The following is an 18,509-nucleotide window of genomic DNA, read 5'->3' on the forward strand; positions in this document are numbered from 1 at the left end:
TTAGTAGCAAAGAAACAACTAATGATTTAGCCGGAGATTAAGATCAATGTCCAATTTTAAGGGTTTATAAACTTGGAATACATTCTTTTTATTATTGCAAGGAGACTTGATCTGTCAACATGTTCAAGCAAAGAGGAAAAATTATATTCGCAAGTACTTGGAGCACAGAAAAACTAAGTTCAGACTTCAGAGAGCAAAAACCGGCCTTGCATTCGACCGAGTAAAGTACTTCAATTGGGTTTAGTGCTACCACTCGACTGAGGGTTTGGTCGAGTTCTCCGCTAGATTTTGCTCCACGAAATTCCAAAAACACAGATTTGTACAATTCTGTTGAACATCTTTCGAAAGAACAAAGTTTTTACAAAACACGAACAATTCCATCATCCTTATCAATTTCATACCATTCAAGAATAACAATAATGATAATCCTTACCGTTTCTCTTTTTTAACTACTCTCATTCCATCACATGTGCAATTTCCACGCCAAACGACCCCTAAACATCTATCGCAACTCCATGGAGCAGTAACAACGAGGCAGTTACAAATAACATGTTATTCCTTGCTTTAATATCAAGATTAAACTAAGAATGAATGAGTTCAATAATAAGTACTCAATAGTAGGGAAGTTTACATTTGCTAATTGTATGACGCCTACCCAAACTGACTGGAGGACAATCTGCAGGAAGCTTCAGATGTTCTTTATTATACTTCACTTCTACTAGACTTAATCCGTGAGGAGGCATAGACAGCGCATACTTAGCCAACTCCTTACGGTCTCTTGCTTCCAATATCTGAGGAACTATATCAGGCGGAATCGCTTCCCTTCCGATTTGAATCAACAATGCCACCTTAATCATAGAAACTAATTAGTCTCAACTCTCGACCACCTTCATAACATCAACATGTGAAAGAATGAAGCATCTGCTTTTGCATTTTAAATCACTCACATCTTTGGATTATACATGAACTAAGGCTGTGTCTATTTTGGAGGAAAAAGTCATTACAGCTAAAATTTCTTTTTAAAAGAACAAGTTCAGAAAATCAGTTTTCAAACTTTGTTTGCTTTGTTGGGTCGTTGCAAGATACTACTATGTGTCTCTGATTTTTCTCCATATACTATTTTAGTCTGTCTCAAATGGTTTGCTCCATGAACCCACCTTCAATACCCCACTAAATTCTACTTCTATTTCACAATCTATTTCTCTCTCCTACATTAAAACTTATATTTGCTCCATTAAAGAACACGACCTCACCTACATACCCTACTAAAGTACCCATTTTCTCCCGTTTCCTTGATTTGTTTGCAAACCTCTGAGGAACAATCTCAAGGGATAGAAGAATATAAGATAAATAAAGAAGAAAGTAAGGGACCATAAGGAAAAAGGGACAATCCATCCAAGAGTAAAATGATTTTTCCTTTGTAAAACATACGATAGTGAAAAGATGTTTTTTTTTTCCTTCCAAGAGTTATTCCAGTTTCCATGTCTTCCCACACCAAACACAGCATCAGCACACTTTGACCACTTAAAGAAGAATATATATTCGTCAAATAAAAACAGAAATTGGACAGAAGAGAGTATATTATACCATGTTTCGAACTTGTCGATACAAAAAACCTGAGCCTTCAACTTCTAGGGTCAGAAGAGGTCCCTATAAAGTATAAAAATTGTCATATATTTCACTCAAGAAACACAAGAATGATAATTATATCAAGCAAGACATTTGTTGAAGCCTTTAACAATTACCCTCTCAGTAACTTCAAATCGAGATATGGTCTTGATAGGATTCCGTACTCCATCATTGCGAATCGCATTAGCGAAGGATGAGAAGTCATGCTTTCCAGTGAAATACATGGCAGCATCTGCCATAACAGCTGCATTCAGCTTATACACACTATGATATGCATAAGAACGCTGAAATGGATCCATGACAGGGCTATTGTAAATGCTGTAACGATAAATTTTTCCTTCTGCAGAAAAACGAGCATGGAAGTGCGGTAATGCAGGGCTCATTTCCATCACACGAATGTCAGGCGGGAGAAGACCATTTAATGCTGCATGAACGCCATCCAAAGCATCATAATTGTAAGGCGTGACAAAATGTGCAACCTGAAACGTTATTTACATAAGTGTCCAATCAATGTTGTCCATCTTTTCAAGATTCTTAAGAGTGAGGAACTAGAATTCAGACCTGGCCCCATGCGTGAACTCCTGTATCAGTCCTTCCGGCACCAACTAAATTGAGATCCTTTCGGTCCAACTTTGTGGCCACAGTTAATGCTTTTTCTATGGCGCACTGTACTGTTGGTGGTGAAGCTTGATATTGCCATCCTGATACAGCACAATATATAGATGTTGTCAATTTTTGCACACAGAAATTACATGGTTAAAGTTAAAATATAATATCCTTTCAACACAGGATTTCAGAACGATGAAATTAGATGTGCAATATGCTCTTTTTTCTAATAGATAAGTTTGACATGAGCTACATAAAGCTCAAAAGGGAAAAAGATCTCAAGTAGACTGATACTCACCATGGAAGGTTAAGCTAGTAGTGGAAATGAGGAATCCAATGAGACTTCAAGCAATATAACTTACAACTCAGATCTTTCTAATGGAAGGGACTTAGAATTAGAAAATTTGGTCAAATTAGATAAATGGTTAAATCGGTTCACCAATTTAAAATTTTGGGTATATTCAGTTAATTCGGTTAAATCAGTTCAATTTGGATTGCTTTCATATAATTTGGTTCGGTTCAATTCACAAATTCTTGTGAGACACGATCTTTTTGAGAGATCATCTCTAATGGGCCGGCCCATTATATAGTTTTTAAAATATTGAAAGTAGGCATTAAGAATGATGTAAGTAGACAATTAAGATATTGAAAGTAGGCATTAAGGATATGGTAAGTAAGCACTAAGGATAATGTAAGTAGGCATTAGGAATACGATAAGTAGGCATTAATCTTTAATGGGTTGGGCTTGAGATACGTCTCTCAAAGAGACGATCTCTCAAGAGACTAGCTGAGTTCAATTTGGATTATAAAAAATATGATTTGAATTTGGACCTGAAAAATGAAAACCAAATTTAATTTGGTTTGATTTGGACTTGTTTATAATCCAGGCCAAACACTGAATTTACACCCCGAGTTGGCTCATCTTGCAGAAGATACATTAACTGTAAAGCTAATGACTATAGTAAAGAAAAGAAAGGAGAATTTAAAATCACAGTATGATTCTCTATAGCAGAGTTTGAAGTATGGAAAGTAGGCATTCCAGAAAAACAATGCACAATAAGTCCTGAGTTTCGGATCCTTTCTAGTATTTGAAACTGTTAAATATAAGTCATCCAACTCCAAGTTAGTATGAGGTCTTTTAGTAATATGCCCAAAAACAAATCCGTTTGAGCTAGGCCCAAAGTGGATGATATCATACTAATGCAAATCACTCATGGATAGTGGGGTAGAAACTTCTTTTCTGCAGCCTCATATCCACAACCCGATTGATTTTGTGATTTGATATGATGGTTTAACTCAGTTTCCAAAAGGATGAAGCTATAAGAAACTTAATATACTTGAAGCTCACCAAGTGACCTTTAAGAACGCGAGGAAACGGAAACAAAACTAAGCGTATCCATTTGATTTTGTTTAATTGGGTTTAGGTAACAAAATCCAATTGTTGAGGACAACGAATACCCCTAATCTATTAACACTTCATAACAATAATACTTAACATTACTCTTACCCCTCCTAATCCATTTCTTTTTCATTCCATTTTCATTTCAAATACCAAATACCCCTAATTAATTACATCGAGAATGCACTAACATTGACCCATGTCACCAAGAACAACATTCTCTAACATGCCTTGTATCAAAGCTTTACTATGATAAGAATTCAACCTTAAGTTAATTGAAGATTGTTATGGTCTAATCTAATCTAATGACAAACAGATGGGATCCCGGTTGCGATTGCCACCTATTATATGTGTAATTATCATATATACTTGGCCATTTCAATCAGCAAATAACACAGATAAGATTCTGTTAATTATTGATTGAAACTCATAATCATTTTCAAAATTTGAAATGAAAAGGTCTAAGCCCACTGCTTGGATTATTCCAACATGATTAAAGAAGTTCTTGTTTCTAACACTTTCCATAGCAATCACATACACATATACTCCTACTCCATAATTTGAGTCAGGGCTGAAGCTGGAACCCTTAAAATTTGGGGGGGGAAAGGCTAAACCCGATTCTTGAATAATTCCAATTTTACTATCCAATATAATTGAAGAAATTCTTCTCTCCAACAGTTTCCATAGAATCACATACACATACATAATTCGATTAAAAAACTCGTTTACTTTTAAATACTTGTTTTGGTCCCAAAATTTTGTTCTGCTCTCCATTAATGTCCTCTCGTATTCACAATGTTCACACCAGTTCATAGCTCAAACTATGATAATGGCAGAGTAAAAGCATACATGAAATTAAAATTCAGTAATTTTGGATACAAATATATACACAAATGAAAGATAGAAATGAATAAGGAGTGGTAATAAAAACTAACCAGCATAATTGGTACCATCATAAGCAATAAGAAGACGCCATTTAAACAATGGAATTGTTGAAGCTGGATTCAATGGAGGTTGCCCACCTGAACACACGACATTTAGAGGAAGCGGCGTTGTCACTGTTGAGCTCATTCCCCGCCCCCAATGCAGTGCTATGCTCTGCCTGTTGGATTCATACCAAGTTGTAACAACAAGATGAATTAATTGTAATTACTCTTTTACTCCTTTCAGTTTGAATCAATTTATATTTTTTTGGATTGTCACGTTCATATTTTTTATTTGGTGTAATTTTACAATTTGGAAAAAAAAATCCATTAAATTATTTTTTTCTGAAAATCAAAGTTTTTTTTAATTATAGATGACTTTCAAATAAAGAACTTTAACCGAAAAAGTGATATTGTTGCTGAGATTCTCAAAAAGGAAAAAAATATTGCTTTGGATGAGTCAATTGTATTTAGTGTTCAAATGTATTTTATAAAAATTGGTTTAATAGAAATAATCTCACTCTCACCGTGTAATCTTTTTATTTAAGAATTTGCAGAAGATATGTTGATAAATGTTGCATATTCAAATGCTAACAATGTCATTGATATATTGTAGGAATTGTATTTTTATTGGCACTAGAATGGGTATTGAGAAGCTTCATTTTGAAATACAATGAATGAATAGCATATTTACTATTATTTTAACAACTCATTTTTATTATCTATTTATTTTTTATTTTATTTTCCAACTCAATTTATTTTTCCGCTAATTTTCACCAAAAAACAAAGGGTACGAAATGAAAGGAATAGCGGGAATAATTGCTAAAGAAATAACATTCACAAGGTTAAACTCTACGCAACCTCTGTCATTACAAAACCATGAAGGATGAATTTAATTATATATTCAAAATCACAAGCAATACAATAATCGAATTCAGTACCTTTCCTGAGAAAATAGAGATAATTATTATCATCAAGCAACATAAACATACTGAAATAAGAGTATTTTCGAACTTCTTTGAACTTCAACAGCTCATAACCTCCAGAATCAGCAAAAGTCGTCATGAGATTGGATGAGTACATTGATTTTGCCCAGTGTCATATGATCCACGAATCGCAAATCGAACAAAGTAAATAGTGGTCAGTTTTAGGCTATTTTTGAGCCACTTTGAGCAAATTACGAACTCAAAAGCCGAACTAACTAGCGAATCATCTTTCACTGATTCTGCCAAAAGATACTAATAACATGCCCAATACACACACTTAAACCTCACTTCTCCTTTGGTGTTTCGCTTAATTTGCATATACGAGGATTTGTCTGAAACCCATCAATTACGATAGTAAGAGCTCGATCATGGCATCACCAGAGGCTTCATTCTCATTGTTGACACTAGGTACGATTTTATTCGGTGATATAAGCTTCACAAACTCCCTTAATTCTTCAAAGCTGCAATGCTCACTGTATGGTACTTCATATCTACATGATGCAACATAAAATCCAACAGTATTAGATGTGGTACAACAAATTTATCAGATAAACTAGTACATTTACAAGATCGTTTCCATTTCCCCGCCCTCTCAACAATTGAAAACCAAAAACACAGTACCATCCGTTGGCATTTTGCACTATAATACGACAAATGCGTTTATAAATATCACGTTTCAAGTATAAAAAATATGCTGAAAACTTTTTATAAGATTCAGAGCAAAAAGTATCCTCTTTCACCTAGTGCCTTGGCTTCAACACGTCTCAATGCGCCTTGCGCCTTTTAGAACTAAGATCTTGACTTTTACCCAAAAGATAAACTGTTCTAAAATGCATGTTTCTACCACTTGACAGGACAAAGAATCGAAGGAACTGATTTCAGTGGCCTTATAACTATCTTCCATGTCAGAATCCGGCTTCAGTAATAGAACAGCAATATAGTTTCATTAAGTCCAGTCTATATGTCATCAGACACATTGCTAGTACCTATATTAGAGGAGCTAGTCTTAGTTACCGCTAACACTATCCATGTAGCGGGATCACTAACTAGATGGATACTTCAATTCAACAAGATGGTAAGTGCTATTGGAAAAAAATCAGAGGACGTAAAAACATATAGCAACCTTATAATGGTACCCTGCTGCCACCTTCTACCTGCACGCCCTGCAGTTTTCTTTCCTTTACCAAATGTCCAACCAGTGGGAGAAAAAGCAACTATTAAACTGAATCGTTCCTGAAAAACATAAACCAAAAGAATCACCCAAGAATGAAATTCACCTTGTCAGATCCATGCCTCGTTAAGATCACATCAAAATGGAAAGGAAAAAGGTTTTTGGTAAGGTAGGAAGTTTTTTATCACTTACTGCATATTGACATGACAGCTGTTTCAACCTTTTGAAGCTTGCAATTGTCCACATAGGAACAACATGTATGTTACTCTCATGTTCATTGAGAGTAAACCGCTGCATATCTTCAGTAGGCAGCTCCAAACACTCCAAAAGACGAAGTTTTGCTGCAGGAACATAGATCTTTTTATTCAGAACACGAGCTACTTCCAAGAAAATTCTCTCCTTTCCTATTAATGAAAAATAAACTGGGATCAATGATGAGATGAACGAATAGAACATGGGAGGAAATTCACTAAGAAAAGAGGCATACCAATTGTATAACTGCCAATCAAAAACAGAGCTTTGGAGTTGAAAGATTCTGCTTGAATGGCCTCGATGACAAACTGCACAACTGCTTCCTGCTTTGGAAAGTTGTACTGCCAAAAAATTGCAAAGTTAGTTTGTAAGAACAAAGTCAACAACATCAATCTCAAGTGCAATAGGGTAAAAATAACTATTTTTCAAATGTAGTTCTAGACCAATGCTTTTAATTAATCAAGGACACTAACACAATTGGGGATCGGAGCCCAAGAATAAGGAGATGAGACTACAATGTAGAGAGAACCAGACATATCAAGTTAAAATAGAAAGATAAAATCGCATAATGTAAATTTAAGCTATGGAAACAATGGTTTGATCACTTGATCCAATCCCTCTGTCCCAGAACAAGTGACTCATTTGACTAGTCAAGGTCAGGAAAACTCAGGGTAATGAAATGTTGTATGCATTATGTACCTGGGGATTGCAGTATGTCGTATCAAGGATTAGTGTATTTATATTGCATCCCAACTTAGAAACAGTACTCGCCATATCCTCATTGAACCTGAAATCTCCCGTGTGCAGAACCACCTGGGTAGTGGGTACGCATGAAGAAAATCTAAGTCCACAAACAAAAACCAGTAGAGAAATGATAAATGCAAAATACATGATGTGGGATATGGACTATACCTTACCATTTGGGGGCTCAAAGAGTATAATAACGGAGCCTGGGCAGTGATTTGCATCATAGCATGTGACATCAATTCCAGCAACATCTATCTTCTTGTTAAGGGGCATGACCTGCAATTTGTCCCATGGGATTCCAATTTTTGCATGTACAAGCTTTGCTGTTATCATGGAACAATAAATTTTTCCATGAGAGAAGGATTTTGTCAATCCTTGGTAATCTGGACAATAAAAGCATAACTATTAGGAAACAAAGTACAAATGCTCATTAAGTTTAGATATCAATTGGCCAAATGCACTAAATAATTCCCTTGTTCCATGCAGTGTTGGCCTAATTCACTAGCCCACAAAACGGCGGTAACAAACAACCATATTGTCAAGGTCATGGGGAACAACTTTGGGCTAATTTAACAAAACTAGAGCGAAATGCAAAATCATATCCATTATCCCACAGGAAATTATCTAACACTTGTCCAACTTGCAGCTATATAATTTGGAAATTTTAATTCTAAAAGTCCGACCTTCAGCTGATTACCAAATAAAAGTCCCACCAATCATTTACCCTATAAAGGTCTGAACTTTTGCATGTCATTTTCATTTAAGGGTTTAAATGACCTCTAAATTGCTTCATTTTAACAAAATGACACCTGTCATTTTTTCATTCGTATGTTCAAAATATTTAAAAAGAGAAAAAAAAACAAATAACTAATTTTGAAAAAACAGAAAATTAATTATAAAAAATAAAAACAGAAAATTAATTTATAAACAAAAATACTTTTCAAAAGCAGAAAAATATTTTTTTAAGGAAAAATAAAAAATATTTTTAAAAATGAGAAAATTAATTTTTAAAAAATAAAATAAAAGTAAATCTAACCCCCCCTCCCTTTATTGTACAACTCCCACCCACCCACTGTACTGCCACCACCCGCCAAAACCCTTCCATTTCCCTGCGCCATCCCGTTCCCTCCCCTTTCCCGACACCACCCTCACCCCTTCCCTTCCCACTCAATCAATTTGGGGTAAAATTCAATCAAATTTGGGGCAAATTTTGATCAAATTCTATCTAATATGGGGTGAAATTAAGTCAATTGGGGTTAGAGTTTTATCCACTAAACGAATTTGAGGGGAAAAGAAAAGTTTGAGTTTGTGTTCACGTTAATTTTCCAGGGGAAGGTAAGGGAAAGCAATGGCGGTTACGCAGAGAAACAGAAGGAGAAGGAGAGGGTTGTAGGGGGGTGACGGCAGTATGATGGCTAAGTGATGGTGGTCGTGGTGGGTAAGAGGTGCACAGTGAAGGGACGAGATAGTTTGCGTTTGATTTTTTTATTCCAAAAACTTTTTCTATTCCAACAACCAATCAAAGAAACCAGTTGTTCACTTGTTCCTTTAGAGGAAAATGGCATGCAATGTTCGAACCTTTGTAGTTTAAATTAAAAGTCGGACCTTGAATAGATAATCACCAAATGGTCTTATTCTTCCAAGAATTTTTGAAAAGCTATGCCAGATAACTTACGGTCTAAGTGGAAATGGGTAAGAAACCAATGCGAACAATCCCTTCGAAGGTACCGGAATGCATCCTGCAGAGAAGAAAAAACTGTCAAAGGCACGACAGATGAAAGATTTTTGAAAATATAACTCATAAAACGCAATATGTTTTGATAAAGATTAAATAGAATCCTTAACAAAAGTGAACAAGATTGCAAAAATCTGTCCAAAATAGTGAGATTTCAAAAAGGTAAAAATGGTCATGAATTAATTGAATATAAAAGTTTGGTAGAGCAAACAGATGAAGTTCGAAAATTACCACCCGGAATGGCGTTCCTGCAATTGAACACCATGGAGGAATATCTTTGTTTTTTCCATTAGGAATACTTTTGGCTGGAATTTGCCTCTGGTGAGGTTTCGGTTTAGCTGTCTCTGCCTTCTGTCTTGAACTTGCCACATTCTTGTTCTGGCTAGTGGGGCTTGAAAAATATTGTGTAATCAACTTGTTTGTGGCTGGTTTCTTAGTCACATTTACTGTGTTTCCAGAGTCGCTATTTCCCTGTTCTTCAGAAATGTCATGTTCGTTCCTGAGTTGTTTAAGAGACTGCAAAATCTTCTTCCTCGGTCCAAGTGCATTAATGCCTATAGCGATAAGATCCTGCAACAAACAATCATTTATCTTGTCAATTTAAAACTGAATTACATAAAAGTAATAATGTGTAGTAGCCAGTAAGCATTTCTCCACCCATAGACAAACAAACTTAAACTTCCCCAAATTGCAAAGACCAACGTCATTAGCAAAAGATAGTTCCACGATATAGTTTTCCGCAATACACTTACAGGAAAACCAGTGTCTAACTAGTCCTTAAAACATAACACGCATACCAGATATTCTAGTCACAAGTGCAGTGGTTTAAAAAACTAGTTTTGTAAGAGGATCATTCAAGCAAAACTGGTAAATCTCCATCGATTTTTTTTTTATCATAGTGGTATGACAGTGAAGTATCACCACAAAGCATACCTCCTCAGTCAACCACTGCAGTGACTCCCAGTCAATCTCTTGTTCCATGAAAGATGTTTCATATTTGGCAAGCCCCAAACTACGAAGCCATTTAATTACTGGAGCTTCAGGAGCAGCTGGATCCGAAGGATCAACAGAAGGCTTGTCAGAAGAACATAAGGTTTCTTTCTTTGCACAACCTGGAGAATGCTCCTGCAAAATATCTACTATAATCAACTGGACAAATAGTCTGATCATGAAGGTCACATCAAATTTAGTAGAGCATTGTGAAGTGTAAGAAAATTACACATGGAGAGTTAAAGTGTGCAGTCTACTAACACAGGCACAAGACACCCATTGTTCTCCCTCTATTTGGGCAACACTATAGACCCGGACATTACACAAACATCAATACATTAGCAAAATGTGGTGTCAGGCCTATTACCTGTATATTAGCAATAAAACACTTACAGAATGCAGAGTGAGATACTGAGACGCATAGTTATCGGGTCATCAATCTCAAACACTTAACCACTAATACAACGGTACCTTTTCTGTTTAAATACATTGTTTGACAGGGGAACTGAGAGAATGAGTAGAGGGGAGCAGGGGAAGAGAATGAGTAGAGATAGAGAGGAGGTACATGAGTGTGTCACTATGGAAGAGAAAATTTTACCAACTGCAAAAGAAAATTCTTAGTCTTCCTTATAAATCACTTGGGAACTGAGAGAATAAACAGTTGAAAAGGCAAAGAAATTTACAACCCATATTTTGTTCTTTCTCCCTCTTTTTAATGACAATATATGTTCTTACAGGGATTCTATATATTAATTTTGAGCCTCTTGTGTATCTTCAAATTATGAGTTGACTGTAGCATTCTATTTTTGTGGACCAAGAGTTGACTATACGATCTTTAGCGTAGTTGCAAGCCCACCATACAAAATCAAATTAAAGAACATAGCAGTTCCAAGTAAAAGTCTATTACAAATTACAATGCTAGAAAGGCAACACACACCCAAATAAAACTCCATCTCATAATGTGATCTCATCTAAAACGGAGCAATATCAATTATCCCAGGTAAGGTCTTGGGTTCGATTTTCATCTAGCCCTCCCTTCCCTCAGCCTAGCCTGTAATAAAAAAAAAGATTCATCTCATAATTTTCCTTTTATTTTTTACTCTTATTGCAATAAACAAATAGGCTAAACTATAGTACAAAAAGGATGTACACTCATGTAAAGGGAGATGCCATTATGTAAACAAGTGGACAAGGAAAAGGGTTATAAATAATGGGGGGATAGACTGTCCATGTAATTACTGTATTAATACTACTAAAAAACTCTTCAACCTTACAAAGAGATGTTCTTCAAAAATCATGAACCTCAATTAATGGTCAGAACCATAGATTGGACTTTTATGTTGACAATTAAAGTTGTATGAGCACAAAGTGCTAAAAAGGAAAGAGTAGAAGATTCCTAACCTTTGGGATGACAAAATTGTCAAGGCAAGCATTGGCGTGACATTGCCTGGATTCTTCATCCCATTGTGAAATGTCAATCTCACACAAGGGACAAACCAACACAGAGTCAGGGTCGTGAGGGAGGAAACCATCTTCTTCAGAGCACAACTTCATCAACACGCCGAATTGTGTGTTAGCTTCAAACTCTTCCTCATCTTTATTGTCATCGCCACCAAGATCTTCGCCCTTGCTCAAAAACAATGATGATGACGATGACGATGAAAACAATGTAGACTCGATTGAATCAAATTTTCCAGAAACACTCTCAACGTTGCAATGATCAACACTCATAAGTAGACAAGGGGATCTATAAGCAGAGTTTTCAAGTATCACAGAATCCAACTCATCAAGGCTACTGCCCAAGCTCGAATCCTCCCATTGAGAACTTGAACTAGAGCCTCCATATATCCGCATAGGGTCACTATAAATGTCGAAAGAAGGACAACAGCCTCCATTTGTTCGGTAAAATGCTTCATTATTATCTCCTATGTCTTTGTAAGTTGTTGACGATAGAAGAAAGTTTTCTTTTCCAAAAAACGAATTCGGCTTGTGATTCTTGGACGTATTTGAAACTGATGACTTAACCTTCAATGAATCATCAACATCCAATAACTTTAAGACCAAAACTTAACAAAAGGAACAAGCCAAAAGGCAATAACAGTTTTAGATTTCAAAAATAAGAAGCTCCTAAGACTTTTAATCACATCGAAAGAAAACCCTGAAAGCTAATAAACGACTGAATTTTCCAATAAATTAAAATTAACTATTCAAAACAGCGAAATATCCCCTACAACATTGAATCATCTGTAAGAATGTTAAACCCTTAAAGTTCAAAATTCCATTGAAATTTACCAAAAAAATGCGGAATTTTGAGCATGAAAAGAGGACAAACAGAAACGATAAAAGAAACAAAAAAAGTGAAGTAGACTGACATTGATATCGTCGGTGATGGAACTCAATGGAACACCAGGGCGCTTCTTACCAATCATTACTGAATTCAGAGACAATAGAAAGAGAATTCGGTTCTGCAACAATGGTGGACTGAGATTTGAATTTGAGAGAAATTGGTAATAGACATGAATGGAAGATTTAGGGTTTTTCGTTTGGTTTAAATTTTGGGGGTGAGTTTTTGGTGGGAAATAACATCTTCAGACTTCAGACAATAAATGTCAAATGTTAAACGTCGAAACGCTTGCATTATATTTGCAATTGATATAAGATCGTTTCTAATCCGATTTTGATTTCGTTTGTTTTTCTGTTCTTGTTTCTTGGTTTAGCTCATAATTTTATTTTATTCTCTATTATTGTTTTATATTCTCTTGTTTATTTAAATGTATTCAATTATTTCATTCATGTTTAGTATTATTTTTGGATTTATTATTTCTATTTTGATGATTAATTGATAACTACTAAATAATCTATTTAGTTTATGGTATTAGATGAAAGTTATTGGAGAAAATGTACTTCGTAATGGTTGGATTAATATAATTTAAGATAATGAATAGTTGAATACAAGCATGAAAGATCTAGGTTTTTAGATTAGTTGAGTTGTGTTCATTCAATGAATTAATATTCTAACGTTAAAATTATTACGGAATTACTGTACAAAAGTAAGTAATTAATAAAGAAAGTCAATCTAATTGAACTTTTAGGGATAATAGTTTTATTATTATTATTAATAGGTGAACCCGGGAGGAACTATATTGTTGAATAGTTATAATAGTTATCTAAGCCAAAAATGAGATAATAACTTGATAAAAATATAAGAGTTTATCTGAAAGAGTTTATCTGCATGTTTATGATCATCTTGGCGATTGAGTTACAACAACTGCTTTATATACAGATCTAACATTGGTTATAAGGTATTCTTTTTAAAAATTACTCAGTCGTTATTCAAAGACGAAGTTTTCCTGTGTCTTTGTATTTTGCAATGATAATTATTAGAATAAAGGTCAATTATTATCCCAGGTTAAGTTGTTTCTACTAAGTATGTTTTTAGGCATAGACAATTATATCTCTCAACTTCTAAAATAACTAGCATGAATAGTTGGAAAATACTCAAATATGACAAGAATGAGAAAGTTGTATGCAAAAAGATTTTTCAAAACCTATAAAATGGACTTTTTTCCTATAATTATTGCCCCAAAAAAAAGTAATTTCCACCTTAGGTATTATGAGAGAGTATTTCTCACAATACCGTCCACATAGGATGAGTTTATAATTTATTTTTTTTTTTAATAAAACCGCCACATGAAATGGCGGTTTTGTTTAGGAATCTGGACCAAACCGCTAGATGAAATGGCGGTTTAGATGAATTTCAGTTTTTTTTTTAAGAAAAAAAAATTTATTTGAAGCAAACCGCCACTTGAAGTGGCGGTTTAATGGCTGTACAAAATGTCTGCTTCTGTTTTAATTTCTTCACTTCATTTCATTTGCCTCCTTCTCAAGCTGCCGGTTCTTGTTTTAAAAAAAAATTCTTCAATCCTCATTTACTTCATATTCACAATTCCTCTCATTCAACTAAATTAATCAACTACATTCTCATTTTCTCCTTCTTTACTTGTTCATTTTGATAATCATTTAAGGTATTAATATAAACCCTAATTTATTTCAATTTGCAAATTGAATATTTTGTTCATTATTGTTGTCATTTGAAGTTATAAATACATTGATTGTTTGTTACATTCTCTTGATTTCATGATTTAAGCTTACATTTTACACATTTGTAGTTGAATTTTATGATTTGATTTGTATGCATATAAAATGTTTGATGAAATGCTTCAATGAAAGTTTATTACTTTGTTGGGTTAGTTTAGTGGTTTTAGTATACATTCATGGTATTTTTAGCTTCATATTTGAATTTAAAGTTCTAATAAGTGTTCTAATACCTTAATATGAGAAATTCTTGTATTCACATTTACACTTCCCTTACTCATAATCAACAATAAAGTGTATGTGAAATCACATGAAAAACATGTTTGTGTTAGCAGAATATGGATCATTATCCCGTTATAGTGTATTGGGGTGGGGAAGTAAGTTATACTGGATCTGATGTTGTATATAATGGAGGATTAAATATAGTGATGTTTATCCATCGTCAGGATACTAATTTTGAGGTGTTTCATAGCAAAATCTGTGATGTAATTGGTTGTGATCGCAACTCTTTTATGTTAAAAATGGAGATGAAATACCCGGTGACTGGGAAAAATGTGTTAGTCCCGATTAGGAATGATGAAAGCATAAGTGCTCTTGCTTATGCGGCATCACAAGCCCCTGAAACGGCAATGGAGGTTTATGTTGAATTGGTTGCAAATTTGGGTAATGCGAGGGAAGTCATGACTAGCATGGAACTACCTCGTACGACATAGATCGCATGTAGATGCGTGGAATGACCGAGCATCTAGATTGGTTCGAGGAGATAACTTCACAGGTCATAGCTCTGCTATGTACATGAGTTGGTACAGGCATATCTCCATATTACGCCTAACGAACACCACATTTGCGCAGCCAGGATCACATTACCATCCGACATCTACGTTGCTGGTATGTCTTTTTTCAACACTCATAACATATAGTAATAGTTTTAAGTGACTCTTTTAACAATATAATGATAACAAACAGGCTGAGCGCATCCGATCGGTGCTCATACAATGCAATAACACGATTCAAGGGGCCTCTACATCACCAGTTGATGTGGGGTATCGGCTGTGTTCTCAGACCCTAGGCTCCATTAACGCGTCGTTGACCGATGCATTGAGTCAGGCGGGTTATGAGTACCTCATACCGACTCCATCCGTCATTGGCGAGGTAGATGACACATTTCACACTCCTTCTCCACGGAGTTCAGCCCACCAAGGTAGCTCTTCTGAAGGATCCAGTTCTCGGTCCACAAGAGGTTGCCAGCGTTCATCTACTCGAGGTCGGTCTTCCAGATCGCCATCGACATCCGGTACTATGTCACCATTCGTTCCTCCAGCTTCCATCACCACTCCTCCTCTATATCCATCGCCTCCGCAAAGGATCATCACATATCAGCGTGCTAGTCAACAACGAGCTCCTGCTCTTAATGTCATTGCGAAGGTTGACGAGTTCACACCATCATCATCCACCGGTGCGCAAAACAAGAGGGGTCGGATTTGTAGTTTAACAAACTTTGTATATTCTTATATGATTTGAATTTCTTGTATGATTTTCCATGATTGTAATATATCTTCGCATTATTTTCATAATTAATTTTTTCAAATCAAGCTGGTTTGTAATTGATTATTATGGAATAGATGGTATTGAACTAGTTTAATGCAGGTTGCGTTCACTATTTAGGGGAAATAAAAAATAAAAATAAAAATTGCAGGCTACAAGCAAACCGCCAAATGAAGTGGCGGTTTACCAGGGACCAAACCGCCACATGAGATGGCGGTTTGCCTTGACCAAACCGCTACTTCATGTGGCGGTTTAGTGCTTAAGGCAAACCGTCATCTCAAGTGGCGGTTTTGTCTGGAAAATAATTAAAAAAAAAACATATTTCCACGTGGACGGTATTGTGGGAAATACTTTCCCACATAATACAAAGTGGGAATTAATTTTTTTTTTTTAGCATTATTATGGGAAAATAATCTATAAAATGAGATTTCTTTTTTATATTTTTGATGTAAACATCTTTATCGATTTTTTAAGTTTCATTATTCTTTTGTATCAAATATATCAATACTTATTATCCACTTACGTATTCAATATTTTGTTATAAATATTATAATTCAATACTATATATTTGAATCTTACTTTAAAATTTATATTTATATATATACTTCCATACCAAAAATTCTATGCATTGATATATTCTTACACTAATTGACACCCTCTCCATTCTATTATATTTGCCACATTTCATTTTTAACGCAATCCAATTAATGCTAATTAAACTTAAAAATAATTAGACAATTATAACAATCCAATGATTAAACTTCATATTATAAAAGCATTTGATTAGACGATTCAAACAAAATTCCTCATAATTATATTTTTTTTACACATAAGTCGTAATATATAAAGTAAACATAATAAAAAATAAATAGTACCCATAAACCTAATAAAAAATGTTTCAAAACGAAGGAAGCACAAAAAAAATAATTACATGAGCTAGAAACCGACTGTTGATGAGACGCCCATAAAACAAATAATACATGCTAAAATAGCATTACTTGGACTATTCAGCTCATATATGACACACGTCTCACAGTCTTATACAAGAATTTAGATGGTTATATTGGGGGCTAATGTGGGGGATCAGGATATAAGACCCAACAGCCTGAGTGACTACATCAACTGACTCTATTCTCCAAAACCGGGTCCGTATTCTTGCTCATTTGTGCTATCACTTCAACTACACTGGTATCTTATGTACAAGAGCTTTCTCTATAGTCTATTGTCTATAGTCTCTATAGTATAGTGTTACAAACAATGGAAACTAAAATGCAAAACTGGGACAAAAACATATGCATATAACACTATGTTGCCTGCTTATATTTACATTTCTGTAGAACAACTTGTATTTCATCTCGAATCACTCCGACTTCAACTAGCAGCAGAATGTCCTTTACCCTTTGGCATTTTCTTTGTGCTAGCTACAAAACATTAAAAGTCAAAATATGAGATTAGTCACTAAGTAAAACATTGAGACTCTACAGATATCGAGCTCGGGAAATACAAAACGACAAAGTCAAAAGGTATAAGGAGGGTGCGAGGAAGACGTACTATCGTCAACATCCTTCATTTGATAGTAGTGAGGAGCAATCTCGACCAGCCACTCCGGTTTCAACTCCGTTACCTACAACGTTAAAGTCAAAAAATATAACATGAAAAAAGGATCGAGTTACATTATTAATGCTTTAATTCAAGCTTAAAACTTTCAACTTTCAAACTAAAATACTTAAATCAAATAAAATGATTATTGTTTAAAGTCACGCTCGAGTGAGGGTTTCATCCTTAGATCTAGCTCTAGTCGACGAAGTCACAACCATAACCAGTATAAGACCAGGATTGAAAATCCTAATTCTTAACTTGTTCTCAGCCCAGCGATAACTTTGTACTATTAGCCTAACCCAACACTAACCTTAAACTAATGCGCTTCTGCCCAGCCTTACATAGCCTGCATCTTTGTCTAGTGTCAACTTAACCAAAACTGATTGTGCGGAGCAATTGACATGCGTAGAACCAAATCACCCTATTTAACAAATACATCCAAAGCCGTATTCTCACAAGCAAATGCCCATCAACTACAAACTCTATAACTTGCAAATGGAGCAAAACTCCGTGTTATCAGTCATCAACATTTCAAATGAAAAGAGAGGCAAGACATTAGATTCAATAGCCTGGTTCAACATCTGGCCAATTATATAAAAGACCCAGAAAGAACACAATTTGATGATCGTTGAATATTGGAAATTAGGAATCTCGAATACATATCCTCCGTCCCATTTAGTTTACCCCATTTGCAAATGACACGGAGATTAGTGTGTAAAAGTAATAGGGTAACTAAAAATAAGAGAGGATATAAAAAATAAAATTGGTAAGATCATGTCCAAAAACAAAAATATGGTAAATTCATTGGGACAAACTAAAATGAAAATGGAGC

General features: G+C 34.9%; 3 protein-coding genes across 5 annotated transcripts; 1 reads left to right on the plus strand and 2 right to left on the minus strand.

Annotated features, from left to right (window-relative positions):
* Nucleotides 1–23: 23 nt before the first annotated feature.
* On the minus strand, nt 24–4,780 carry LOC130825585 (uncharacterized). Its single transcript, XM_057690877.1, has 5 exons — nt 4,570–4,780; nt 2,191–2,330; nt 1,746–2,108; nt 1,588–1,650; nt 24–848 (listed from the first exon to the last, which is right to left on the minus strand). The coding sequence occupies exons 1-5, from the start codon at nt 4,703–4,705 to the stop codon at nt 612–614; spliced, it is 939 nt and encodes a 312-aa protein (XP_057546860.1). The 5' UTR covers nt 4,706–4,780; the 3' UTR covers nt 24–611.
* Nucleotides 4,781–5,358: 578 nt separating this feature from the next.
* Nucleotides 5,359–13,156, minus strand: LOC130825586 (DNA cross-link repair protein SNM1). 3 transcript variants are annotated; one of them, XM_057690879.1, is made up of 11 exons: nt 12,811–13,150; nt 11,840–12,463; nt 10,382–10,573; nt 9,680–10,018; nt 9,389–9,452; nt 7,879–8,036; nt 7,666–7,779; nt 7,202–7,307; nt 6,907–7,118; nt 6,667–6,776; nt 5,359–6,034 (listed from the first exon to the last, which is right to left on the minus strand). In XM_057690879.1, the coding sequence occupies exons 1-11, from the start codon at nt 12,865–12,867 to the stop codon at nt 5,890–5,892; spliced, it is 2,121 nt and encodes a 706-aa protein (XP_057546862.1). In that variant the 5' UTR covers nt 12,868–13,150; the 3' UTR covers nt 5,359–5,889. The 3 variants fall into 3 exon arrangements, with proteins under 3 accessions (XP_057546862.1, XP_057546863.1, XP_057546861.1); XM_057690880.1 differs by having other exon boundaries at nt 6,907–7,055; nt 7,879–8,096; XM_057690878.1 differs by having other exon boundaries at nt 5,360–6,034; nt 7,879–8,096; nt 12,811–13,156.
* A 1,985-nt stretch (nt 13,157–15,141) lies between these two features.
* On the plus strand, nt 15,142–17,152 carry LOC130824775 (uncharacterized). The gene is made up of 3 exons (XM_057689794.1): nt 15,142–15,421; nt 15,500–16,016; nt 17,115–17,152. Exons 1-3 carry the CDS (start codon nt 15,323–15,325, stop codon nt 17,150–17,152), a joined length of 654 nt encoding a protein of 217 aa, XP_057545777.1. The 5' UTR covers nt 15,142–15,322.
* Nucleotides 17,153–18,509: the final 1,357 nt, after the last annotated feature.

Source organism: Amaranthus tricolor, chromosome 10 (genome assembly GCF_026212465.1).
Source record: "Amaranthus tricolor cultivar Red isolate AtriRed21 chromosome 10, ASM2621246v1, whole genome shotgun sequence".
NCBI classification, from domain to species: domain Eukaryota; kingdom Viridiplantae; phylum Streptophyta; class Magnoliopsida; order Caryophyllales; family Amaranthaceae; genus Amaranthus; species Amaranthus tricolor.